The sequence below is a fragment of the Crocodylus siamensis genome, chromosome 4, assembly GCF_052110815.1.
Source record: "Crocodylus siamensis isolate JL-2025a chromosome 4, ASM5211081v1, whole genome shotgun sequence".
Lineage (NCBI taxonomy): Eukaryota > Metazoa > Chordata > Crocodylia > Crocodylidae > Crocodylus > Crocodylus siamensis.
The window spans coordinates 199,514,370-199,542,273 of NC_143398.1; the positions used below are offsets into that span (position 1 = coordinate 199,514,370).

General features: G+C 37.6%; 1 protein-coding gene across 7 annotated transcripts in view; it reads left to right on the forward strand.

Moving 5' to 3' along the window:
• The window catches only part of SESTD1 (SEC14 and spectrin domain containing 1), a 148,615-nt gene extending 120,943 nt beyond the window's left edge, over nt 1-27,672 (forward strand). For all 7 annotated transcript variants that reach the window (XM_090045320.1, XM_090045324.1, XM_090045319.1 and 4 more), the window contains 10 exons: nt 84-295; nt 5,896-6,018; nt 10,005-10,199; nt 11,503-11,617; nt 12,926-13,085; nt 16,041-16,122; nt 17,550-17,672; nt 20,974-21,165; nt 23,094-23,215; nt 26,925-27,672. In XM_090045320.1, coding sequence (XP_089901446.1) covers nt 84-295; nt 5,896-6,018; nt 10,005-10,199; nt 11,503-11,617; nt 12,926-13,085; nt 16,041-16,122; nt 17,550-17,672; nt 20,974-21,165; nt 23,094-23,215; nt 26,925-27,054 — 1,454 coding nt within the window. In that variant the 3' untranslated portion in view covers nt 27,055-27,672. The remainder of the gene's footprint in view (nt 1-83; nt 296-5,895; nt 6,019-10,004; nt 10,200-11,502; nt 11,618-12,925; nt 13,086-16,040; nt 16,123-17,549; nt 17,673-20,973; nt 21,166-23,093; nt 23,216-26,924) is intronic.
• Nucleotides 27,673-27,904: the final 232 nt, after the last annotated feature.

The window sequence follows — 27,904 nt, forward strand, 5'->3', positions numbered from 1 at the left end:
ATTAAGAACTCAGTGACTGACTTTTGCATCCTTACTGTCTACATTTTTTTGTTTTTTATAACTTACTCTGCTTATTCTTAAAGGTCATGAACTATTATCTGAGTTACAACAGCGTCGATTTAATGGTTCAGATGGAGGAGTCTCATGGTCTCCCATGGATGATGAACTGCTGGCTCAGCCCCAGGTCATGAAGCTATTGGATTCACTCCGAGAGCAATATACCCGCTATCAGGAAGTTTGTAGGCAACGTAGCAAGCGCACACAGCTGGAGGAGATTCAACAGAAAGTAATGCAGGTAAGTACCAGGATTCTCCTGGCACTATATTTTTATTATTATCATGATTCTGTTAAGTAAACTTACAATTTCACGTGGTTAAAAAATTCCATTTAAAACCCACCTTGTTCAGAACCGTTGAACATTGTTTTTAATCATGCACATTGTAGAGAGTTACTGTGTTATGTTTTTGTTTTGCAATATCTGGGATTCCTGAAAACATGGTTCTGTCTTGAGTGTATTCCTGTGGTTTATTCCTACAGTGTGTGTAATATAGAAAGCACATACCGTATAATTTCTTACTGCTTAATTTTAAACACCTGAGAAGTCAGTCACAAGTAACATAAACTGATACGCTTTTTAAAAACTAGATTCAAGCTATGTCTTGCATTATGCTTCAGAGCTGTATAGTAATGGTGTCTAATTGGGCTCTCTAGTGAACACTTGTACTATTCATTTTGATTAGATTATATAACTGAATTATTTTTGTCTATACTGGACATGTCTACACTTTCATTGATGCACCATCATTACCGCACATTAAGTACTAACTTAATGCACTGTAAGCAACACTACTCTGCATTAGCACAGACAAACAGTTTTCATATGATGCTAATGTTGCAGTAGACTGATTCTACTGCATATTAGCCCTTTAGCACAGTTTTAGCCAGCTGCACTAATGTGCAGTAGAATTCATCTACTGAGACATTAGTGTCTCGTGTACACACGCCCACTGAGACTTGTTTCAGACTCTGGCCTCCAGATGTATGCTTGTTATAATGCAAAGAATCTGAGGGAAGGTCATTTTCCTTCAGCTTTTATTCCTTCTTTCATCTCAAGGGGTTCCAGGTGCCAGTTTTGCCTGATACTCCAACTTTCCTCTGCCTGCCATACTCTTGGAGGATGCTGGTGACAGGTGGGGGTCACTAGAATGCAGGATGCTTAAGATGCACCTTTTCTTTTATGTCTCTTATGCTGGATGTTCTTAAACACCTCAAGAATCTTCAAGTAGTTGCTCATGTTAGCTGTATTGCTGCTTTGCACTACCACAGAACCCCAAAGTGCCTGGCTTATTGTCAGATAAATAAACATTTAGTAGTAAAACCTATTTCTGTTGGCACTTTTGCTTATATCTTGTGTAACAAAGTTCCTGGGATTACACAAAACAAAAAATTTTTCTTGCCATATGAAGGAGGGGTGGTTTTAAGTTGATGTCACTAAAGATAAGTGATTGTTTATTCCCTTATTTATCTAACTATTAATGCTTTAACTGTGGTGGTATATCCAGTGATTAAACTCTGTCTACTTATGCAGTTCATGGCAGCTTCTGACCAGAATGAATAAAAATCGTTCTAATCAATTGTGTGTTAAAGGTCATAACGAATTGGTTTAGTGCTTTGGAAATCAGCATGTAATTGGTGCTTTCAACACTTTTTCAGATATTGTCTCAGTAGAGATAATCGAGGAAATGGAATCAATTTATTTTCCTTCCACAAGCTTATTACTTGAAATCAGATTTATACATTTTTAAGCTTCTGTTGTGCTTCAGATACATTTGCAGAAAACATAACCTGAATTACTTTTAGCCTTCAGATATTGGCAATTCTAGTGAGTGTATGTGTGTGGACTTCATAATATTCCAGATATTCTTAAAAATAAAGGATAATTATTCTTGTTCCTTTTTCTGTCTCTGAAAACAAGGAAGTATTTTTGCTGAAGTAGTGACTTTCATCTTTAACAAAGAAAGGTGGGAGGGGAAAGAAAAATGCAAATCCTATTTGTTGATATTTTGAGTTGAAAACAGTATAAATATGCAGAAGATAAAAGCATTATTTTATAGATTAAATGATACAAGCAGGACATGGGCTTTTAATATTCAGATTGACTGAAGGAAATGTGACGATTGAAATTAGGTTTATAACATACTTGGCCAAACTTCTACCCTTAATGCTTTTAAATACATCTGTTTACTAGGGCACCAACCTCAATTTGTATTCTTTTAATTCAAAATAGTTATCCATTTGTTCTGTCTACACTAGTGATACTGAAGCACACATTAAATCTACATACGAGGGGTGATCAAAAAGTTCTAAGACTTAGCCTTTGTTTTAAAGAGTAGTGTACAAACAACATTTTTATGAGCTGCCCCCTTCAAAGTAATCTCTCCCAGATGATATGCACTTGTCCCACCGTTCCTGCCACTTTTGGAAGCAATGCTGGAAGTCTTCAACTGTGAGTTTTTTGAGTTCCGCTTTCACATTCTTATGGATGGTTGGAATGTCATCAAATCTCCTTCCTTTCAGCTTCATTTTGATTTTTTGGGAACAGAAAAAAATCACATAGGGCAAGGTCAGGTGAATACGGAGGGTGTGGTATCACAGAAATGTTTTTTCAGCCAAAAATTCTTGAATAGAGACAGCAGTATGTGAAGGAGCATTGTCATGATGCAGAAACCATCAACCATTTTTACACCGCTCACAGTGGTTTCTTCTAACTTTATCCCTCGATCAAATCAAAACCTCTTTATAAAAGGCCTGATTGATTGATTGTTTGACCACTTGGTACAAATTCCTGATGAACAATACCCCGAACATCAAGTCTTAGAACTTTTTGATCAAACCACGTATTTGTTTATTTTAGTTAATCAGCGGGTGGCATGGGGCTAAAGTGCACAGCTGCCAGTCCTGTTTGAGGACACAGAGGAAGCACTCACAGTACAGCCCTGTCAGATTTCAATGAATCTGTGAATTCTGCTGAATACCTTGTTACAAGGACAAGAAAACTTGATAAGTTTACAAGGCACCTGTAAATGCATTTAAGTAATGTAGAAAATCATATTTTCTGAATGTGAAACATGGTCAGTGAGGAGGAATTGGTATTATTGGTTTAAAAATAAACAATGGGGAGAAATTAAAAATGGGAAGCAGATGAAAAGGAGCAGAGGAATTAAATAAAGGGAAGAGCAAAGTGAGGACAAGTCCAAGTATGTAATGAATAAACAGGCCTAAATTGATGGCATGCGTAAGAAGAGATTCTTGCACCTAGCACAAACTTAATTTGGTTGACTTGAAGCCTTTTGGCTGGATCTACATGTCTGTTAGCCATGGCCCCTGCTATTCTTGACGTGTTTGACCTGGGCTTTCCTCCTACTGTCTCTTTCTTTTTTTCCCTCTTTTTCAGAATGTCTTGTTTGACATTCTGGTAGACTTGCACTCAATCCTTCTCTGGCTTCTTCCTTTCTTTCCTTATCTGCTGGCTCTGAAGTGCCTAATTCTCATTTGCACTCCAGGTTTGCTTTCATGCTCTTCCTTGGCTCTCTTCCCTCCACCTCCTTCTCACTCTTTCAAGCCCTTCTCCTACTACTCTAGTTTCTGTTCTTCTTACTTGTTCCTGAGTATACCATTAGCAATTTTTTAAATGCATATCAAGAGAGTGCTTCTGTAAGCAGGATGTTGGAGGCAGGATGGCGATTGCAAAGCCAGTGGGACCAGGAGTCAAGCTCCCCTGATTGTCCTCAAGCCCAGTTCCCAGCCCTAACGGGCTTCCCCTTGTTCCCACTGCCCAGCTGGGTGGCAATTTAAAAGCTGGCAGGGAAGGAAGTGGGCTTCAGAAGACTTTCCTGTGCTGGTTCCCAGTGGTGGTCTTTAAATGCTGCATGTGTTTCTTAGCTGAGTGGCACATGTGGTAAGCTCTCTGGGGCAATGTTTCCTGCCCTTTCTCAGATCAGGGATTGCCTAATCTGGGGAACAAGATGGGTTGCCCCAGTGCTATGCTCCAATCCCCCCGCTCCAGTCTACAGGAAGGCAGTGGAACAGTGAGGAAAGACTTCCCTGTCCGTTCCCTGTACCTCAATTTCCTTTGTCTTGGAAGAGAGCCTTTCCCTGGTGCTCTACTCCATCCCTACTTCTCTTCCCTGTCCCTAGAATGGCAGGAGTGGAGCAGCCACTGCTCCCCCCACCTTCCGTGGTTGGGAGCATTCCAGTCTTAGGAAATCACAAGGAGCTGAGTGGGGCATCAGCAGGCTGAATGCCTGTATTGATCCCTCTCCTAGACACATTTCCAGAAGTAGAAATCTCATAAAAATTCCCACTGCTAGAAATGAGCATCTGTTCATGGCCAGTGTTGCAATATAGTCCTCCATGCACTGAGAACAGTCGAAGTGAACCCATATTCTTCACTTGCATTCACCTGATGGATGCTGTGTTAGTTTGAAGATATTGGCCAAAAATTGACAGCCGATTGAGTTTTGTAGTCTCTGTTCAAAGCAGTGATTCTCAATCAAGATTTCACAAAATCTTTTTAAGGGTATTGTGGGATGCCATGTAATGTTAGCACTGTTAGATGTGCAAACACCTGTGCGTGATTCACAAGATAAAACCAGAGATTCCGAATAGAAATTAGTAATGTCAAAAACATTCTGACCTGTTAGGGTCTGAGTTCTTTTCAGCAGAAATTGCTCTATTTATTGTTCTTCCATAGACAAAAAATGAGTGAAAGTCAAAAACTGAATTTTTCTGAGGGATTACTTAGGTCTTACAGCCTAACAAGGGGTGCCTAGGGCCTAAAAAGGCTTAGAACCACTGGTTTAAAGTTTGTTGATTTAAAGAAGCCAAGGTGTTTTCCTATCCTTTATCATTGAGGTTAATGAATTAACCTAGCGGCTTCAATTAAAACAAAAAAAAAAGTCTTTTCTCGCATGTTATAATGACTGCACCTCTGTTTCCTAAATCTTAAATTTTAACTATGGATATCATCTAAGCTTTGGTTTATTTTCAGTATATCTAAAGAGAGTGAAGTATAAAGCCAATCCATCCTAATTAAAATATTCCCCAGCATAATAAATGAGAATGAAATGATGACACTTCTAAAAAATAATAATTTTAGTACTCTGATCTTGGAATTTTTCCAACTGTAGATTACACCAGTGATTATCAACGTGGGTGGGACACTAGGACTTTAAGCTTGCAAGGAGTTCTTCTGCAACAGCGTGTGTGTGTGTGTATGTGTGTGTGTGTGTGTCCCTGAACTATATTGAAAGATATGCACTGTGGTTTCACGTGGGTAGTCTATTATGCCTTTCTGAAGTCCCTTTCAGGATAAGGGCCTATGCATTCTTAAAGAATGTTGTGTATTTTTTTTTAAACGAAAGCACAGTAATCACTATGTCTATTGTCTGTTAATAATATTGATCAACAGAAGGAGAGCCTTTGGATTGTCTCCAACTTTCCAATATCCTAGACCAATGAATTGTAGTATGTTAATTTTATATATGTCTGAATTTGAAAGAACTTGTTTCTTATCAAAAATGTATGTGTGTTAATCCAATTTATTTACACAGATATGAATATGAATATGCCAGATCTTTTTTGCTAGCTCTCACCTTCTGGCATGTGCTGTCAACCTAAGGTTAATGAAAAGCATTCTACCAAAGACATTTGAAAGCATGTCTTGTCATTGAATCCAATCATATCCATACTTGAAAAAAACACTTTGTAGTAGAAACTGTATAATTAATTTGAAATGAAATTGCAAAGTTTTAATGGCCTGAGTAGAAATATTGTAAAAGCTGTTGGGTATTTGATTTAGTTTACTTGTGATCTAAATTATTATTTTATTAACAGGTAGTGAATTGGCTGGAAGGACCTGGATCAGAACAACTGCGAACTCAGTGGGGAATAGGTGATTCAATTAGAGCTTCACAGGCTTTGCAACAGAAACATGAAGAGATTGAGAGTCAACACAGTGTGAGATTTTTTTTTCCCCCCCACTCCCTTCAAGTTACAGCATGATTTTAAGTGCATGTAATTGTCTGCAGTGTATTCAAGTGACAAGCTCCTAGGAATGTTGGACAGAGTGATTTGTGGGTTATAAAGAGACAAATCTGTGCTGTTTTTAATAACCCAATAGATTCATTAGATTTTGGTCTCCAATGCAGATAATATACACTAATTATATACTTTTTTGTTAGTAATTCATATTAGTCTTGTATCAGTCACTCTGAAAATATGTGCTTCCAGTGAAATTGATGGTAGAGCCAGGGAGGGGGAACCTAAAGAAACCTGAATATATTTAGCATAAGCTCTGTACTGTTCATGTAAAAGGTTTTGAGCTTATTTAGCTAGTACCTACTATTTTCAGTTATCAGTGAACATGAATTTCAGTTAACTAGATTTGAAATAGAGCTTAATTTAAAATAAAATGTTGAGTTTTTATTTCTCACTCAGCCAATTGCATGCTTTTTACTGAGGCCTGTATTGCTTTTGTAATGCAATAGACTTACCACCTCTCCTCTCCTTCCACCCTGAATGATTTGATGCAACTGAGGTTAGATACACATAACATTTTAAAAGGTTAGCTCACCTACTGTGTTGTCCCTTTCTTTAAGCGCTTGTAGCATGGATCTACTCTGAAAAGTGTCAGTATGTCAATAGGGGTGTAGGTCGTACCCATGTTGGTCTGAGGGCTTAAGCAGACAAGGTTCTTGGGGTAAATCCAGTATCTTGTATTAGACCAACTAAATAGTTGGAAAAATTGTTGTTTGCCTGTTTTTGGGTACAAACACACTCGTCAGGCTGAAGAAGCATCTGCAGTTGGTCTGTGCTCTTCCTAGATGGAATAGACAAGAAGCCAGAGGCCAGTATGCATACAAGAAAGCCAGTCAGTGAAGATGCAAATTGAGGAGTGTTGTGTGTAATAGAGGACTGTAGAGGATTCTTACTCAACTCATCTGATATTTTCACGTATTGAAAAAAATATCTTCTTGCTTTATTGACAAAATTAATTTTTACTACCTTTTACTTGTCTTACTGTCATAGAGCAACATGGTAAGGAAGTCCATACTCAATTCTTTTCACACTCATGCATCATTTAATGTATTCAGTTGAGGGCCAAATACAGTCATCACTTACATCCTTCCAATCCTGTTAAAACTGCACAGTTTTGACCAAGGTGTGTAGTTGTTAACAGAATCTTTATCACAGTTGGTTTAAAGCAGTGAAAAGAAGTTGGCCTCACTGTCAGGTTCTGCTATGAATTTGCCTTGCTGGAAATTTAAAACAAAATCCTTAAACTTTATAGACCAAGTAGATTTGATCACATGTAAAGCAACTTAAACATGGAAACTCATTTATGAAGTCACTTTTTAGAGTAGTATTCAACCTTGGTGTACTTGCTTTATTTTCTCTAATTTGAAAGTATTCGCTATAATCTGGGACGAATTTCACCCATTTTCTGAAATCCTTCGCTGCCTCTTTTAATTATTTTCCTATTCTTTCTCCAGATTCCTCGGATTTTTATTTCCACATTCCTAAAGTCAAATTTATGGTCTTGTGTTGTCCACCATATGTTTTGGTTTTTTTAATATCTTCCATTTATTAATTCCATTCCTTTGGTTTCTAGAAGGTTCTTGGTTTGTTTTTCAGTACTCCTGTGAATTGACTGCTATAGAGAGAATTATTTTAGATTGTTATATAATAAGCCATTTGTCATTTATTTTATTGTTCCTCTAAATGACTGAAAAAATACTTAAGTTCATTTTGTTTAGCTAAATTTTTGCTTTTTGCTTGATTATAACCTATCTTAGTCTGATCGTATTGGGTTTAGAGGAAGTCATTTGAATAAAACAACCATTAAGCACATTAATGGTCTCAGTATTGCAATATTTGGTGTGCTTTTAGTTTTAATTTGTTATATTTCATTGGTAATTATTTTTCAACAATTAAATCATGGTATGCTTACTCACCAAATTTAGTAATTGGGGGATGCATCTGTTCAGATTATTTGTTTTCTAAGCAATAAAATTCTCTGAACCTTGTTTATCCTGTTATTTTTATGATTTGGATTTGCACTTGGAGCTCCGTTTTGATTCTTCTGCATTTGTGCTGTTTGCAAACTTACTGGTACTTTCAATTGGATTGCCCAAGGGTTTTGTTTTGGGGGGTTTTTTGGGGGGAGGGGTGTTGGAGTATAACTTTCTATATTCATTTTAGTCTAGTTTTTACCAAAGCATTTTCTGCTACATTTCTGAAATTTAAATCTCTCTAAGTGGATGTATTAGAATATATCTTGCTACTAAATTTGGGAAGCAACTAAAATTTTTGGATTTGCTTGGAAATCTCTCCCCTTTACCCTGCCTCTTTTCTTTGTAGTTGCTCAATAAATTTTTATCATATATTTTAATATATAAGTGGTGAGGAAATGTTTTTTCTGGATTTGGATTTTAATACATATTACAAATAATTTACCAAATCTGATAGGGCTTTGTATTATTTGCTTATTTAATTGTATCCAGCTAATATTTTTTCACATTTTTGTTTCTCATATATACGTTTTTCTGTAGTTAGTGTCCTATCTACTCATGCCAGATAGAGTACAAGTGGACAATGCAGGATTTATTCACATTGCTCCCCATTTTTGACTACCAAAGTTTCATGAGATAAACAGTTCATTCCCCATGTACATTCTGTCTTTGGATTTGTTGATCTTCTGAAATTGAAGCTACCTTGATTTAAATTATTTGTGCATTGTTTCTGGCATATATAGTCAGTGAAGAAGGTTTGAACAAAAAAATCCTGAATTTGAAAATGTAGCTTTTCTGAGTACATTTTGCATTTTTTGAGTAAGTTCAATGTTAACATTGAAGGAATAAAGCATAGGATTTTAAAAGAAATTTAAATATCACATTTAAAGATCCTATTTAATTCAAATATCCTGTTTTTTGTTTTGTTTTGGGGTGTTTTTTTTAAATAATTACTATGTTGAGCATTAATTACTATGTGGAGCACTTCATTAGTATAATCAATAGGTGGCACTGTTCAGTTGTGTTCAATCTATGTATGACAGTTTGAAAGTCCTGTCATCTGTAGTCCAAAATAAGATATTTAGCAGTTATACTTTGTATAACAAATTTGTAATAATGCCAGTTGAGACTTTAATTTATCTTGATGTAAGAGCTAATTGGAAAGTTTTAGCCCCACAAACTCGTAATGGTTTGAACTGTTTAGATTTACAACTAAATAAGGTAAAAATATCAGAAAACCAATATGGCAATTCTCGGTGTTTAAGATCACCAACATATACCTACATAAGGTAGCAGTTTAGAGGTGCCTTTTTCACGTTAAAAAAATACATTTAAAGTAACTTTTTCTGTCTTGTAGTCATAGGATAATATTATTTTCATTCTGTCCAAAATATTTTTCCAAAGGCACTTATAAAATTGCAGCAAATTGCGCTGTGTGATACACTGGTAGTCAGCATCCTTCCAAATATTTTTAATAATGGTTTAATATTGTATAAAAGCATTATTGTTCCAGTAGAAAACAATAAACACCTTAAATGATTATTTATGTTTAGACCGTTTCATTCTTCTAGTATATGACAAATGCTAATTGGAGTTTGTTGTTTGCCAATAAATAAATTACATTTGCAGTATGTGACAGTGTACCTTTCCATATTTCCAGCTTGTGTCAGTAGGTGCAAAAATACCATGCATAGTTTAATTTCTTACTTTTCTATATAGGTTTGCGTTGATACATGGTAATGAATGTTTTTCCCCATGTAAACTTTCAAACTGCTGCAGTAATCCAGTTTACCCTTTATGCCTTTTAACCCAGAGATTCTATTTATTTCCTAAAAACAGAAATAGTTGTTTATATTAAATACACAGGACCTTAAGCTGATTATATTTATTTTGGTATTACTTTATAGCATTAATTTGTTCTGTATTTTGTAGGAGTGGTTTGCTGTGTATGTGGAACTTAATCAGCAAATAGCAGCACTGCTAAATGCTGGAGATGAGGAAGACCTTGTGGAACTAAAAGCACTGCAGCAGCAGTTGAGTGATGTCTGCTATCGGCAGGCCAGTCAGCTGGAATTTAGGCAAAATCTGTTACAAGCAGCACTTGAATTTCACAGTGTTGCCCAAGATGTAAGCTTATTTTTATTTCTGTTCTTACAGAGTAACTTGTTACTACACTCTGACACTTGTTTTACTTATGTTTAGTGTTTTTGTCTAGGGTGTATCTATGAAAAAGTAAGTTTTGAGAAAAATGTAAAATAGCTTCATTTCCTAAGACTAGGCCTTCCAGTTTGTAAGAGGAATATGAATGGGATTGTCAGTCATTCTGAAATGTTTTAACATTTCAACAGTTTTTAAAACCTAATATAATTACTACTGTATTTTCTTACATACAGAACACACCAAATTATAACACACACCCTGTTTTTTAAAGGTAGAATGAAGGAAAAAAGATTTCTCTGGTGTTATGGCTGCAAAAAGTAGGGACAGAGCCTAATCTTCAGCTGACTCACCCTCCCTTTCCTGCTTAACTAAAGATCAAACCCTAGCTGCTTCTGAAAACTGGTCTCTATGGGTGGATCTGTGATCTTGAAAAGAACTAGTGTGTCCGGGCTGTGAAATGGGAGGGGAGAGACCAGAAGCAGCTAAAAGACAGCAAAATGCCCAAAAAACGTGACTTTGAGTGGAACATCAAGACCATAACAAAGGCAAGATGATCATTAACATCTGTGGAGTGAACAACAGTGAGCCATTAAGTCAATTGACTCCTTCAGCCACCTGACTAGTAATACCACAACTGCTCCACTGTGAAATCAAATAAGGGTGCTTTCTGATCCTGGGCAGAAAATCAGCTTCCCCATTTAATGCATGTGCCTGAATTTTGAGTGATTATTTTGTGGGGGAGGGGGAAGGGGTAGCATTTGTATGTGAGGAAAATATAGAAATAAGGGATCCAATTAAACTGTTGTTTGGAAACATGGATTTACTCTATTGCCTGTGATGATTTGTTCTTTAGAGATACTTTTTAAGATGTTGCTTTTGCTCTCATTTCCCTGAATAAAACAATGTGCTCAGGATTTTAATGCGAGATTTGATGCTTTTTGTTTATACCTTTAAGCCTGGAGTCTTTTAACTAGGTAAGCTTTTCAGTTTTCTCTTTAAAAAGCCATCGTAGATGTGAAAAATGCTTTAATGTGCCAAAAACCCTACAGATTCAGAAACCAGCAGGACAGAGGGGGGAAATTATTTGAATAAACTAACTTTTAAGCTAATATAGTTAGTTCTGAGGCTGGACTTGTATTTTCAGTACTTGTGTCAGACATTTCTGAAAGTATACTTATGCATTTTAATGCTAATCTCAGTTCTAATGAAATAATTTTCAAGAAAGATCACCAGTGAGAGAGAGGTTTATGTACTTATACCTCTCTTTCAGTTGTCTCAACAGTTAGATGGCTTATTAGGGATGCTGTGTGTTGATGTAGCACCAACTGATGGAGCATCAATTCAGCAAACTTTAAAACTACTTGAAGAGAAGTTGAAAAGTGTTGGTAAGCAGAATATTGCTGAAATATACAAAAAAATTACTTAAAAAGGGAAGATGTTGGGGACAGTTTCCCTTTTGTAGGGGTTTGCGGGGGGGTTGCTTTACTAAATCAGTTTTCCTGCAGTCTGTTCTTCCTTTATGCTCTCTCCCCAGCTTTACTCCTAGGAAGATTGTCTCTGACATTAACTTTTGTAACCTGACTTCTTCAGTAACATGCATGCTTAGAAAATGCTTTGTGATGATTTTTTAATTAAAAATAATACTTATAGTACCCAAATCATGGAAATGTATTGTTACAGTTTTTATGAGCAAACCTGGAAGTTGAATCACAGATTTTAGTTCTGCTAGCCCCCAGCCTGGCAGGAGCTTAGAACTGTTCTGCAAAGATGAATCTCTTCAGATTTGCAGCAGTGAAAACTCTGAAATAACAACACCCTGAAGGAGAACACGTGTAATTAAAATTTATGCAGTATTTTAACATTTATCTAAGACTTATAAATGTTGTGTTGAAGGCTATTATACAGACTAAGGCATTTTTGTAGAAGAACGATTGTGAGGTAAAAAGATGCATTAAAATAATTAATTAAATTTGAAAAATAATTAAATTATTTCTTATGTGGAACAACAAAGTACATACTGCAGTATCTGTACTGCAGTATCTAAAAAGTTGCAGGCATGATGTAAAAAGCATTTTAAAATCTTACCCTAGTTTTTTGTTGATGGAAGTTTATCACTGTGTGACAATTAATTGACACTTCAGAAATTGTATAAATGTGCAGTTCTTCAGATAGTGCATATTAATTACTCATTTATATGCTAAAAATGTTATAGCAGATTGTCAACTCTCATAACTTTCCTTAAAACATTTAATTACCTTCTTTATAGACCATAAAATAAGAAATCCTTTATCCTTAGTTTTCTAACTGGTAAATGACGCACTTGACTCCCTCAGCTAACTGACTAGTAATATTACAGTTGCTCCACTGTAAAGCAGGAATCAAAGCAAGGTGCTTCTGTCCTGGACAGAAAATCAGCTCCCCCATTTAATCCATGGACCCCGATTTTGAAGGATTATCTTGGGGGAGGGAGGAAAGGTGTTTGTTTGTATGTGAAAAAATAACAAATCCTTTATCCTTAGTTTTCTAAGTGGCGAGTGATGCACTTGGATGATAGACAGTTTAGCTGAGGACAGAAACAAACAGTGATTAAAAGAAGACATCTGCCTTTCCCCACTTCACTCTTTTTCCCCCAACTTCTCTTGGTGAAAAAGAAAACCTAAGTTATCAAACTGAATAATTTATTTTCGTCTTAGACCTAGGTCTGCAAGGTTTGCGTGAAAAGGGCCAAGGACTTCTGGATCAGATATCTAACCAGGCATCCTGGGCCTATGGAAAAGATGTAACTACTGAAAACAAAGAAAATGTGGATCACATCCAAGGAGTGATGGAAGATATGCAACTTAGGAAGCAAAGGTAATAGACATTTTGGTGACTTTCACAAGCAAAGAGCTCAAAATACTTTTGAAGGAAATTGTTCTACTGTTAGCTTCAGAATAGGAATCTTAGTGATTTCTTAATTTATCTAATTCCAGTTGGGATAATATAAATTCTGTGTTCTATTTAAATAGGATAGTAACTTTCCTTTTCTTCCAGAACTCTTATGAGCTACTGTTTTTGTGGTATACTCCTAATGTCAAGATTCATAAAATAAGAGTTCTTCATTTTTGTGTTGGATGATGGCAAGGCATGTGTGCACATGTGTGTGTATAAAATGCCATGTGCTTCCTTCTAGTTTTATTCTGTGTGTAAAAATGTGCTTTACTCACAGGATAACTCTGAGCTCACTTGATTTAAATAGGACTGATGTGTACAAGCTTAGACTTAAGCAAGTGCTTTCTGAATGTCCTGAATAAGGAAGTACTTAAACATGTCCTCTATCCTTAGTTTTCTAAGTGGCGAGTGATGCACTTGGATGATAGACAGTTTAGCTAAGGACAGAAACAAACAGTGATTAAAAGAAGACATCTGCCTTTCCCCACTTCACTCTTTTCCCCCCAACTTCTCTTGGTGAAAAGGCAAACCTAAGTTATCAAACAGAATAATTTATTTTCATCTTAGACTTAGGTCTGCAAGGTTTGTGTGAAAAGTTAAGTGTTTTACTTAGTCTTGTAAAGACAGTTATCTTCTTTGAGTACAAAGTTGCAGTTTCCATGGAGAAAATATGTGGGCCTCAGAGAAAAAATGACATGCATGCTCGGAAATTTGAGATGTAGAAGTGATGGAGAGAGCCTTGTTATTAAGATGTGATTTCTCCCCCTCCCCACTCCATCTTGAAAAGTTTTAAGATCTCCTAGTCTAAGCCTTACTCTAAGTGGCAGCAGCTCTTTTCAACTTCACACATTTTTCATTGACTCCTACATTAATGGATTCTGAATATGCCTTAAGTTTTAAGTAGATCTCTTTACATCAGCTTATTTTTTCAAGTAATCGTAGCTGGCATATACCTGTTGTAGCCAGAACTGTCTTTAAAGCTTTTTGTTTTGTTTTGAATAATAGCTAACATATAGTTTGGTTATATTAATTGAAACTTAGACTATTAGGACTACTTAAAATCTGTGCCCTTTCTAACTATCAATATTGTGGTTTCCATCCAGCAGAAAAAAAAGGAATTGTGGACAGTTAGAATCTTACTTAATTTGTACAGTTTATACTAGATACAAAGAAATGTGCATAGACTAAATATTTCACATTAATTCACTGCAAGTACAGAGTTTTATGACTTAAATACATCAGCTTCCCTAATAAGAATCTGTAATATTACAGGTGTCTATTTCCCAATAGAAAGAATATATTGTCAGGAGTTGAATGTGAATTATTTCTCCCCAGTGATATGCACAAAGGAGTCTGCATGGCGATAAGCCCTTTAATTAGTCTGAATATAAATCAGGTTCAAAATAAAATCAGACAGGCATTATATTTTTAATTGTTTTGGCAACTGAATTGCAAGATTTTATTTTCAGTAGCTAAATGTAAACTGTTTTAAGAGCCTCATAGGTCCAAACCATGATAGTAACAATTTATAAAATGTATAAATAAAAGTTGCAAAATTATGGCTAACCTGTCAAATGTCTCTTGTGTTTTAAATGTTTATTTTTCTAGGGGAATTTTGGCTGGATCAGTTATATTCTTGGACTTTTAAAAGTCTGTTTTCCATACTCATACAACAGCAGCTGTACAGCGTAAGCATCGCAGCACTGCAGGATACTTAAAGCTCAGAATTCTTCCGTGATGCACTAGTACAGGGCTTATGCAACTTACACAGCCTGATTAATGTTGTGTGCAAGAAAACAGATGCATACTTCTGTGTACTTGCACACACACACTCCACCCCTTCGCTCCACCCTATTCATTTACAAAGCTAACTGCTGCAGTCATGAATAACTTATTGACCTGGGCAGGATTCTGATTCTCCCTCCCTACTCATATAGAGGTCTTTTAAATTCAAAAGGAAAGGTCTTTCAGAAAAGTGTATTATAATGTCAAGTTCTGGTAGTAAAAGGATAGTGTTCCCAATATTTTTATACCATGACTATGTGGGAAAAGAACTATGTCATGAACTTAATTCTAGCTCTCCTACTTCTGAATTAATAATATATAAATTACATTTTAGAATGGCTTCCTTCAAGAGTTATAGCATAGGAAATCATAAAAAATAATCTTGGAAGTCTTCATGATTCTTGTATATGATGATTAATTTATGCTGTAAGTGGTAGTTAGCTAAAAACATGGCTGGGGAAATAGAAACAGGAGAGAGACATGCTGTAATTTTTAGACATTTTCCAGCATTTTTCACCAAGAAAAGTATGTCTACACTGCTATCACTGCTGTGATTTGAGTGTAGTGTAGACGTAATAAGTTAGTTTTTAAACTTACAGTAGCAATATAACTGCCATAGCAAGGAACTCATTGCAGGCTTCAATCTCTTGCTGAGAAATATGGTACATTTGCCTACACTGGATTCCTTGACCGTCTATAGACTCCTTCTTATACCCAGTCTAGCTAGTTTAAAGGTAGTTCAGGCATGCATGCACTACACTTCTGTGGCTGCTGTGTAGACATACCTGAAGTCTTGAAGATGATGATATCTCGTATGATATCTCATGATGATTTCTGTGGCTTCTAGTGCTCAGCTGCATTTACCTCATGTTTCTCTTGTAATCCTGCATAATCCTGTAATATATTTGCCAGGCTAAGTGGCACAAAGATGCTTGTTCACCTCTTTCATGAACACTGACATTTGGATGCTGTAATTTGCTATATCATAATTGTCATTCCCAGAATATATTTACTCTGCTGCGCAAATGTCCTGCATATTGACCACTTCTGTGATATCGCTTCAGTAATTTCCACTTGTTTTGGTTTGTCAAGGTGTGAAGACATGGTGGATGTACGACGGCTAAAGATGCTTCAGATGGTGCAGTTATTTAAATGTGAAGAAGATGCTGCTCAAGTAAGGGCTGGGTGGGGAGTCTCACGATCCTGCTTTTTGTAATCTGTGGCACATTTTAATATAGCTGTCCCTATTTCCTGAATAAAAATGAACTTGTTCTTGTGATGTTATAACACTTCCAGGATTTGTGTAACATGGCATGTGATGAGTGCTACCGTTTACAGTAATTATACTGCCATTACTCTGCCCCCTCCCACCTGCTGCTGCTGTCCCTGGCTGAACTGGGTGCAGGGGGAGCTCTGAAGCTGCTCCTGACCTGTTCCTACCCTATGCCACAGGGAGCAGCTGTGCGGAGAGCCCAGTTTGGCAGCATGCAGGTTCCACCTTGCCTGCCTGGCCCTCCTCCTCTGTTTTCCCCACTGGCAGAGAGCAGCCTGGAAGGAGGAATATGCATGTTACCATAGCTGTTCCTTGTAGTGCAGGCCAGGAGCCACTTGGAGTCTGTCCCTATGTCTGCATCATCTGAGAATTCGACTGCATCAGCTGGGAGCTGTGGGAACTGGCTGTGCAGGGAGCCTGGCTTAGCTGGGGACTGTAGTAGCAGTATTCAGATTCCTCCTTCCCTGCCAGCATGGGTTGCGGGGAAGTGGGGGCAGGTCGCAGGGGATGAAGAGAGCCAGGCAGGGAGCAAACTGTGAAAGGAGAAATCTGTGCACTTCTGGTGTTGTCCCTGGCTAAGCTATACTTCCTGCACAGCTGCTTCTCATAGCTCTAAGCTGGAGTGGTCCGATACTTGATTCTATGACAAGGCTTCTCCCTCCCCTACTGATGAATGGGGCGGGAGGGGAAGTAGTCTCGGAATCAAGTAAATACAGTAGTTCTTCACCCAAGCTGTTTCTTGGAGCTGAATGTAATGTTTTCTATGATAAATCTGATTGTAATAAAAATCTCAATGATAAATTAAGGTTGGCTGGCTTTGTCAGTTCATCTTAATGTGAATCAAAATGCCTCAGTTGCAAACCTCTTTTTTCAAATGTAATGGCAAAACATCTTTTTACTAAAAGATTGGTAAAGCAAGTGTACAGACCAGCATTCCTAATGTGCATGTTTCATGCTGGTGCTGAGCCTTTGATGTGCAAGATGTACTTCTGTAAATCTTATGCTGCAAAGCAGGTCCAAGCATGTTTTGCAAATCTTTTGCAGCTATATTTCTTTATAGTTCTTAATATAAGTTTTCTTTCTTTTAACTGTTTCTTACTTTGTGTATTAATTAACGTTATTTCAGAGTATTTACAAAGTAGAAGTAGCAAAAAGTTATGACAACATGTAAATATGGCAGATAAAGGAGGATTTCTTCATAATTCAAATGGAATAAATATATACCAAGTCTACATTTTAGTTCAACATACCTAACCTACTTGATGTGCATCTTCCTAATTAACTGTTAAAACTGGTTTCCACTGACCTAATTTACTTCTCTTTTTAAGGCAGTAGAATGGTTAAATGAATTATTGGATGCTCTGCTTAAGACCCATATTAGACTGGGAGATGATGCTCAAGAAACCAAAGTTTTGTTGGAAAAGCATCGAAAGTTTGTTGATGTTGCACAGGTGGGGTGAAATATCTTCATTCTAGAAATTTGTTAGCTTATTTATGAGGTACCTATAGTTGTATTTTGGTATATATTTGAATACATATAGTAGAACTTCCATTAATAACTCTTTCCCTGTTTAGCATCAGTCCTTGCTTAGGGAAATACTGACAATCCAAACAGCTGAAGGAAGGATCATCCCTGTGCTAGCCATTTTAGACAAGTGTTTGTCTAACCTGCTCTTAATCTCCAACCTAAATTTCCCTTGCTGCAATTTAAGACTTATTCTTTGTCCAGTCCCCTGCAGCAGCAGCAAAGAGAATGGTCTGACCTGTATAACCATCTTTCTGGTATTTGAAGACTGTTATCAAACTCTCTTCTGTTCTCCAGACTAATAATATCAGCTTTTCCAACCTTCCACTTATGTCTCATTTCATAAACCTCTTTATCATTTTTGTTGCTCACTGATGGACTCTTAAGTTTTCCACATCTTTCTCAATGCAGCTCCCAAAAGTGGGCTCAGTAATTCAGCTATGTCCTCACCAGTGCTGAGTAGAAGGGAGAAATCACTTCCTTGTACTTGCAAGCAGTGTTTTTGTTAATTCATCCTGGTATGTTGGTGGGGATTTTTGCAACAAGAGCATGCTGTTGGCTTATAGTCAGCTTTTAGTCTACTATAAACCCTCAAATCTTTTTCTGCTGTACTTTTGCTTAGCCAGTTGATCCCAAGTGTCCATTTGTGCATAAGATTGTTTCATCCCAAGTGCAGGACTTGGCACTTGTCCTTATTAAATTTCATTTGATTAATTTCAGACCATTTCTCCAGTTTGTCAAGGTCATTTTGAATTCAAATCCTACCTTCTAAAGTATTGTTAACACAGCTTGGTTTCATCTGCAGGTGTGGAATCTATCCAGTCCTCAAAGTCATTAATAAAGAAGGTAAACTAAACAGACCCAAATTAGACACCTGGAATTGCACATGATATTTCTTCCCAATTGGACTTTGGACATTTGATGTCCATTATGGTACAGCTGTGTGTTGCAATGTGCCTTTATCTTCTTGTGATTGTTCCTGGAGATTCCATTCATTTATGCACTTGCCATATGCATGCACAATTGCATTTTTTTACAACAGCAGTGTCACTTGGTGTCATACCAGCACTCTCTCAGACCTTGCAACTAGTGTAGCCAGCAGCATAAGATAGGAAGTAGAAGCAATTGAGGTAGTTGAAACTAAGCACTTACAGCTGTGAGAGAACCTTGCCATGTTTACATATTTTCAGCCTACAAGAGACCTGCTGATTTAAAAAAAATTATATATAAAGCAAACTCAAACAAGAGCTGCCTGTGAAAATATGCCAATTACAGTTTTTTTCCATCATGCTGTCACTTCCCTTGACAGGGCTAGAACCACTGTATACAAATTCAGAATTGGCAAAGGGAAGCCTTCAGAATTCAAGATATGTCCCTCTTGTGATACAGCAATGACCATCAACAGTGGTTTCAGGGTGTTTCTTATGCTAAGGTGAAGGGACACTGCTGTTTGTGCTAAATTCCCATGAAGTACGCCTTGAAACCATGGGCATCTTTATACATGCTCCAAGGGGAGGAGGTGCTTTAATTAAAGTGGCTCTCAGGAGCTGGTCTAATTAAAGCACCTACTGCATCTCATGTATTCAGTGTCCCACGCTTCAAAATGGTGGCAGGGGCACTTTAACTAAAGCTCATTTAAGGAGCTTTATTTAAAGCACCCCCACCACCATTTTGAAGCATGGGGACACTAAATACACAAGATGCTGAGGCTGCTGGAGTGTGGTAATTAGCATGCTCCAGCATACTCAAGTCTGTCCAACGTGCTGTAATTGCACAGTATTGGAGCAGGTGCCCCACCCATCTACAGGCACCATTAGAAAGCAGGCTGAAATTACTTCTTAAGATATCAATGCAATTATCATCAGACCAGGACAAATCCATCCACAAACTATCTCCTTGCACTTGCTCCTCTGCTGCCTCCTGAAAATCAGTCTGTCTCAGACCTCAGTGACATTCAGATCTAGTTCCTCCCCAAGACACAAACAGCTACTGACTACTCTCCACCTTAATCCTGGATCCAGCAACTAACCTTTTCCCTGGCCTCCTTCTCTGAATAATTCTCCTCCAAATAGTCTTTCTGGACTTGAGAAGATCAGAAGATATTTTGAACATCCCACTGGAGATAATGTAGTATAACATATTAGACTTTCTCTAACCCTCATAATTAGGTAGAATGATACTACTGATAAAGAAAGATCTCTCAAATTGGCTAAAGCCATATTGCATGCTCCCATATAATCCCTGCAACCTTCTGACATGAAGATAGCAGATAACGTGAACGAGGAACAAAGTGTTTTTTCCAGCACTCTGCCTCTGGTTATTTGCTTGTCCAAGCTGTACAGGAGGGGTCAAAAAAATAAACACAAGGAAAGGAATGTGAAGAAGTTAAAATTGTTTATGATGTATCCATAGGATGTTCCATAATTAATAGTATATTTTTCTATGGTCTGTTCACATCCTCGAGCATATTTTAGGCAGTATCCTCACTGGGGTGGCTGCTTATCTAGTTTTATTAACTGCTGAAAGTAGTATAGCTTCTTTGGCACAGTTTTGTGCCTGGTCAAGACCTGGCTAGCTCTGGGATCTTGGCACTGCTTTGTGTTCTTGTGTTGCTTTCCACAAAACTTTACACCAGCAGGCTTTTAATTTCTACTGCTGTAGGTCTTCCTTATGGCCTACACTTATCACCAAAGACATAAGCTTAACTTCAACAAAAATTACTGTATAAAAGAGTGCAGTCACAGTCACTGACTGCTTCTACCCCTAGAGTAGAATCTCGGTTGAAGAGCCATGGTTATCATCACATAACTATCCTTCTTTTCATGTCCTTCTCTGGTTAAGAGCAGTGAGTTTTAACCTTTGTAGACTTGAGGCACCCTTCCACCCCTTTGTGAATTGAGCAGCATCCCATTTCAAAAACTAATTTATTTATTAATTAAAGTACTTATCACTTTACAGAGGAGCCAGGCAGTTGAGATGGGGCAATATCCAGGGCACGTGAACCCTGAGCCTGCACCTATTCCTTACAAATGCTCTATTACCCTGGTTGAGAATCACTGGGCTAAAGTGTTGACAGTTAGAGATTCATAGAGTGAATAATTCTAGAATAATTTTAAGTCTGGAGTTACATTTAAGAGATTGTATCCCTTGAAGAGTTGCCTGTATTGTCATATACTGTTTGTTCTGAACCTTAAATAAGAACTTCATGGCATGTTTTTCTTTGTTAGAGTACATATGATTATGGGAGACAGTTACTACAGGCTACTGTTGTACTGTGCCAATCTCTGCGATGCACTTCAAGGTCCTCAGGAGACACACTTCCAAGACTAAACAGAGTATGGAAACAGTTCACAATAACTTCTGAAGAGAGAGTACATCGGCTAGAAACAGCAGTTGCTTTTCATTCAAATGCTGAAAAGGTAAGCTATGTTTTAAGGAAAAATACATATTTCCAACAATTAGCCCCATTTAAATTGAAGCCAAATGGGTAATACACAGCAGGAATTCATTTTATATATTTAGTTTTTAATTGTATTTTTGATTATTTTTTATTTTTAAATTTAATTGTATTTTCTATGATTCTGCTTTTTAAGGAATATCAAATAAAACTTGTAAGACTGCTTTTAAATCTCACACATTCCATTTTATTGTCAATCACTTAAGTCTTATATTACATACAAACATTGGCATTGGCAAGCTGTGAAATCAGCACAGATATGAGGGAAGTGCGCTTATGGTTAAAGCACTGGATTGGAATACAAAAGAATCCTATCCCCACACAGGTATTCTGTGTAGCCTTGGGCAAGATGCTTAATCCTTCTGTGCCAAATGGTCCCTGTTTGCAGTGTGGGGATAACACTTCTTTGCTTCCATGGTTTTTGCTTTGGGGCACAAAATATTTTTGCATTTGCAATTTATTATAAGTGGTACCTTCTTTGGCATAACTGCCATGTACTTAAAAGTGCCCCACCAGTTTACCCAGTGAGGTATTGCTATTGGTCAAACTGTAGCATATAAAGTTGGCAAGAAACTTGAGAGAAAAACTAGCTATGCCAGTAGCTACCCAAAACTAGTTGGGGGTGCTCAAATGCATGATTTCAAGAAAAGCTGTTGCGAGTAAGAACAAGGCAAAATAGTCTGTACATGTTATGAGGATTTAGGGAATATTGTTGTTGGCGTTGTACCATACTGCCGACACATTAAACATTTATTATCATTCTTATGTAACTGTTTTTAGAAAGGAGTTTATGGTAGCTGTTTTATAATCTTTCTACCTAATCTAAGGATGACCAACATTGAAGAAGGTAAGTGCATAAATTCAAATTGATAATGAAACACAGTTCTGTTGTAAAGTGAATCTGTATGTTTGACATTAATTAAGTCTTTAACTGTATTGTAAATTATTTTGAGCTATTGCTGTTGGGAGGCTAAGGAGATTGATAGCAAGTTAACAGGCCTTTCAGTGTTTCTGCATCAGTTTATTTCATATCTGGTTCTATTTTGGCTAAAAGCTATTTGCATCCAATACCAAATTCAGTGGCTAGTAAATGAGCTGGCTGTTTCAGTCCACATCATAAGCATTCTGTCATAATTGGATTTAATTAGTTGGCATGTTTGTAGGTGAAAAAGTGAAAAGTGGAAGGACTATGTTTTCGCAACTAAGTGTAGTTTTCCTAGAATGGCTTTTGGGCTTGTTGGTGGGATGCTGTGAGCAAACTTGTACTGTTACTGCTCATTGTCTGTACCATCTCAGTCACTTCCAGAACTTTGGTTCTGTGCCATCTAGGTGCAGAACATTCCCTAGCACTCTGCTCAAGCTTTACCAAAAGAGTGGTATCTTAGATTTAGATATAAATATTTAAAGACTGACACTGTGTCCATATCCCGCTTAGCAATACCTGTTTTCCTACATGTTAATCCTCTTTTAGCAGTTCAATTTTTCAAGGCTAGTTTTCAGAAATAATTTTAAAGGCCCTTTTTTATTCATCTTGTATGCCAGGTTACTACCTGGTTTCTTTCCTGATACAAGTCAGTTTTGAATCCATTTATATTTGCTGTTGGAATACGTGGTGGTGACTTGTGACATATTTTATAAGCACTTAAAAGTAATATAAAATGTACTGGTGTACAGTAATGGCAGTCCCCCAAACTGCCTTCTCAGTAAAGCTTAATCAGTCATGTTCTTGCTTGAATATTTCCATCTGTTTTGATTGTTAGAGATCAATCTGATATAAATCTGAAGGTTTAAATGCTGAAAAAGCATTCACTGAGCTTGTTAATGGCACTTTAGAAACTTGGAGTTCTCCACTGTCTCCTTTGTTCTACATTTTCGTATCGTTTGTTACAGATTTTGCAAGAATGTCCAGAGCAGCCTGAAGCCATTAATGAAATGGAGCAATTTGATGAAATTGAAGCAGTTGGGAAATCGCTATTGGACAGATTAACTGTGCCTGTAGTTTACCCGGATGGGTATGGAATATGTTGTAATACTTTCTAAGTGTGGTTTTGGTAAAAGTTTGCAGTGTAGTCATATGCAGAAGGGTTTTTTAATGTTGAAATGTAAAATTTAATGTAGTGAATTCAAGTCTCTCTTTCATCACATAAAATCTGACATCAAATTTAACTCATTTGTACAGTATGCCTCTAGTTATTTTAAAATGTGCCTGACTAAGCACTTGTGTCAGTTTTAAAAATATATACAAAATTCCAGTGATCCAGCCACCAAAAATACCTTCCTTCCAGCCTAATCGATCCCTTTAAGAAAAGCCCCAAGGAAATAGGCCTTGTAACTGTCATTGTAGTAAGTTTTGTCTAGAGTCTTTCACTCAGAATGCTCTGCCTTTGTTCTTCGGGTAAATGCATTTGGGCATCATGAGCTCCAGGGTCTAAGATGATTTTCAGCTACTGGAATAAATCCCAAGTCCCAGAGTACAAGTCACCCTCCCTGATGTTTGAGATGTAAAAATCAGTACTTCATATTATAGGATCTGAAGCTTGAGTCAGATTGTTCTCCCTCTGCAAAGCTTTGCTGTATTTGAGCAGAGGGTTGGGTTAGAATAGTCGACCTCCTGAGGTCCCTTCCAACCCTTATTTTCTATGATTCCATGTATCAAAGCCTTTTGGCTTGCTTCAAATGTAGCTCTAAGCAGAGTATAGATTACTTGCCATGAAAATGAGTTTGCTTTCATTTTATTCCCAAATGTGTATTTGCCTAGAATAGTTTGGTCTGGTTGGTAGTTGACGACAGGTCCAGGACTATGATAGTACTAACAGTATTGCCTATCAGAATTTTAGATACAACTCTACTAGAAATATATGGAGATTTGTGCATAGTCCTGGGTCTTCCCTGCAATGTTTATGTTTAATGGAGTTAAGACCCCTTTCACCGAACACACATTCTCCTTCAGCAAAATGAGTGCCTAATACAATTCTGTGCTTTTTCATATATATCTTTGAAATGCTATAAAGCAGGGGCAGGCAAAGTCCAGCCTGCAGGCTGGATCAGGCCTGCAGCTGACTCCATTTCCCAGCAGCCCCTGCCCACGTCACCGTGGCTAGTTTCCATGGAGACCCCAGCGGAGCCATGACAGTGTGGAGCTAGAGTTTCCATGGAGACTGGCCCCAGCAGCACCGGCAAGCAAGGGAGCTGCTCTGCAGTCGGGATCTTGCAGCGGTGGTAGCGTGGTCCAGAGCTGGGGCATAGCTGCGATCCGCTGCCCGCACACCCCAGGTAGGGGCATGCAGGCAGCGGATCATAGAAACAAAACTCTATTATGTAGAAATGCATTCTTTTGGTGAATCCTCTAATATTTTATTTCTAGATAAATTACTTTTAAAGCAATATTGTCAACTTAGTTGTTAGCTTCTAATTTTACTTTTAATACCTCATTTGCTTTATTTGAAAGAAATGAGAGATTTTTCTCTCTTTCTTACTATGAGTATGTGACAACATTTTGTGTATAGTAAGGTTTACTGTTTCCTTCCATCATTTTCAGTAAAGTGGGCATTTCATAGTTTCTAGGGTTGGAAGGGACCTGAGCAGATCATCTAGTCCGACCCCCTGCCATGGCAGGAAAGAGTACTGGGGTCAAACGACCCCAGCAAGATGTTCATCTAACCTCCTCTTAAACACCCCCAGGGTAGGAGCCAGCACCACTTCTCTTGGAAGCTGATTCCAGACCCTAGCCACCCTGACCGTGAAGTAGCGCCTCCTGATATCTAGCCTAAACCTACCCTCTGCCAGCTTGTGACCGTTATTCCTGGTCACTCCTGGCGGTGCTCGGGGGAACAGTGACTTCCCCAATGCCTGCTGATCCCCCCTGACTAGTTTATAACAGGCCACAATATCCCCCCTCAGCCTTCTCTTTTGGAGGCTGAACAGGTTCAGGTCCCGCAGCCTCTCCTCATAGGGCCTGCCCTGCTGCCCCCTGATCATACAAGTGGCCCTCCTCTGGACCCTCTTCATGCTGTCCACATCCCTCTTGAAGTGCGGCGCCCAGAACTGGACGCAGTACTCCAACTGCGGCCTAACCAGTGCCGCATAGAGGGGGAGGATCACCTCTTTGGACCTGCTCGAGATGCATCTGTGGATGCATGACAAGGTGCGGTTGGCCTTCCTGACCGCTTCCCCACACTGCCGGCCCATGTTCATCTTGGAGTCATTTGCTGTTGCTTCAGGGTTCTTTTTTCTTCCCTCTACAATAGAAGAAAAAATGTTACCTTGTAAAACCACAAGAATTGGATGGGTAGCTTAGGAGCAAATATAGACAGTCAAGAGTATAATCAGTTTAGAAGAAATTAATGTAGTTTCAAGTTGACATGATCCAGCCTATACCTCTCATTTTGTAGATTGTAAGTCTTTTTCTTCCTAGGCTTTTCTTGTTAGGGAAGATAAAAGGAGCATCAAGATTATTAGTGTGTAATTGTTATTTGATCGTTAGGGATTGTTCTTGCATCATGAAGTCAAAGCCTCACCCATTAAGCTACTGAGTCACATGGCCATGTACAGACATTTTAGTTTCTCCTGGGAGAGTCTGTTTCTAATCTTAAGGAATGACTTTGTCAATCAGAGAAGTAATATTTACATAAAGAAAAAATTACCTTCTCATAGCATGATCTGAATCAAATAGACACAGATTTTTCTTAGCTTTGAGACTATATGCTATTTGTTTATATGAAGGTGTTGGTATGAACTTGTATAGCACATTTTGGATGCTGCTCTAATAAACATTACTTTTTTGGTAAGATTTATTAAGCAAACATTCACCTTGTTGTCTGTTCCCATTAAGGTAAAAATGTGAAATCCACTTTTTCTTTTCTTTTCTTTGTTAAACAAGTTTGGTGTTTGTCACAGCCCTAGTAAGGCTTTCTATTCTGGGCACTCACCAGGCTGCTGAGTTTGGGTCCCATTACATTAAACTTTGTGTGCTTCAAATGTTGTAAAGTTGAATAGGTTTGAATAGCTTCATTGGCCTCTCTGGCACATTTCCTTTCTCTTATCCTTCATAGAAATAGGACTTTGTAGTACAGCATGCTAGGGCTCCATGTTCATTGCCTTCCTTCCACAGAGGCCCTACTTTCTCAAGCTCATCCTTTGTTAGAATTCCAACTTTATGGGCACTGTTCACCTCTTCAGGGATAAAAGAGAAATACATAGCATGTAACTTCTGTATTTTCCTATTTGAAAAGGAGCCATCAATGTTTAACAATCTTCCCTTGTCCCTCCACTGGTTTGGGGGCTTTGACATCATAGGGTGACATCACAGATACTGAAGAATTCAAGAGGCCAAATGTGTCATAACCTCAAACAGAATTCAAGCTTAATTTTCACAAATTACTGCAGTTCTCAAAGTGCCAAGTTACCTGGTGTGAAGTCACAGAACAGAGCAGACATAGCATAGATAATAGTATTCTATACTTAGCCCACAGTGACATGTTCTGCTATTGTTATTCACACCTGTTCTGAAAAGACCACTCGGCAAATGAGAGGAGAGTTCACTTGCTGTATTACTCTCTTGTTTGGTTGATATAGTCTTAATCTTGGCAAAATGACATAGCTCATTTGTGCTGGCTTTGTTTCTGTGTTGTTCCAACTTTTCACGTGCTTATTTGAATGTGCATAACACATTTTATTGCTGTTTTCCTTTTCACTGATTGTTTTTTTATGTTTGTTTTTTAGTACTGAGCAGTATTTTGGGAGCCCAAGTGACATGGCTTCTACTGCAGAACACATTAGAGAGAAGATGAAGCTAGTTAGCCTGAAAAAGCAACAGCTGAGACAACCAGAAGCCACCACCACAGAGAGCTAATAGACTGGACCCTTATCTATGAATTCATAATAAGACTTCAGTTTGTAACCCAGCATGTCGTTTGCATATTACAGCATTTGACATACTACATTAAAATGCATTTCACAGCTGTTATAAAAGCTTCATCTTTTTCAAAGTAAACATTGCTCTCTGCATCTTAACACTGTACATCTACCAAGCCATAATTATTTAACATGCTATGATACCATAGATTTCAAGTATCTTATCAAAGGAACTATAAACCTTGCACTGAAAACTTGCTGTAAAGCTTTACCTGACCTGTCAGTTGCTTCTTAATTAAACAGCTGACACAAGCTTTGAATGGTGCTAATAAGAGTGTAGAAGTTCCACTTTATGAAATAGTAGCTGTTCTTGCCCCCCAGGTGATGTAGTAATTTTAGGCTGTAAAAAAACTACCTGTTGTGTAGAAAGTGGTGACCCAATAATTTTAATTTGTAATACTTTAAAATGGTCATTTTTATTGTGCCAATATACAACCTGCCCATCAAATCTTTGATATATCAAATTCATTAAACAAATGTTTTCCTATTTGTATTGATAATGTATTAAAAGCTGTTTGTGCTTAATAAAAACCATCTTTTTAAAATCTGATATAAATGTGTCACTGTTGTTTATATTCCAGAATATGAACTTTCTGTTTGTTGTACACAGAAGTTGGCAACCCCATATTTTGATCTGTTTAATTAGTGCTCATATTATTCTTATGGGATCCATAGTGATATCCTGACTCAGTGAGTCTTACTTCAGAAGCAATTTTTGGCATCATGGAAATACCTGAATTCATGCATCTGTTTCTGGCTTTGTTTTTCCTTCAGGAAAAGTCAGCTGT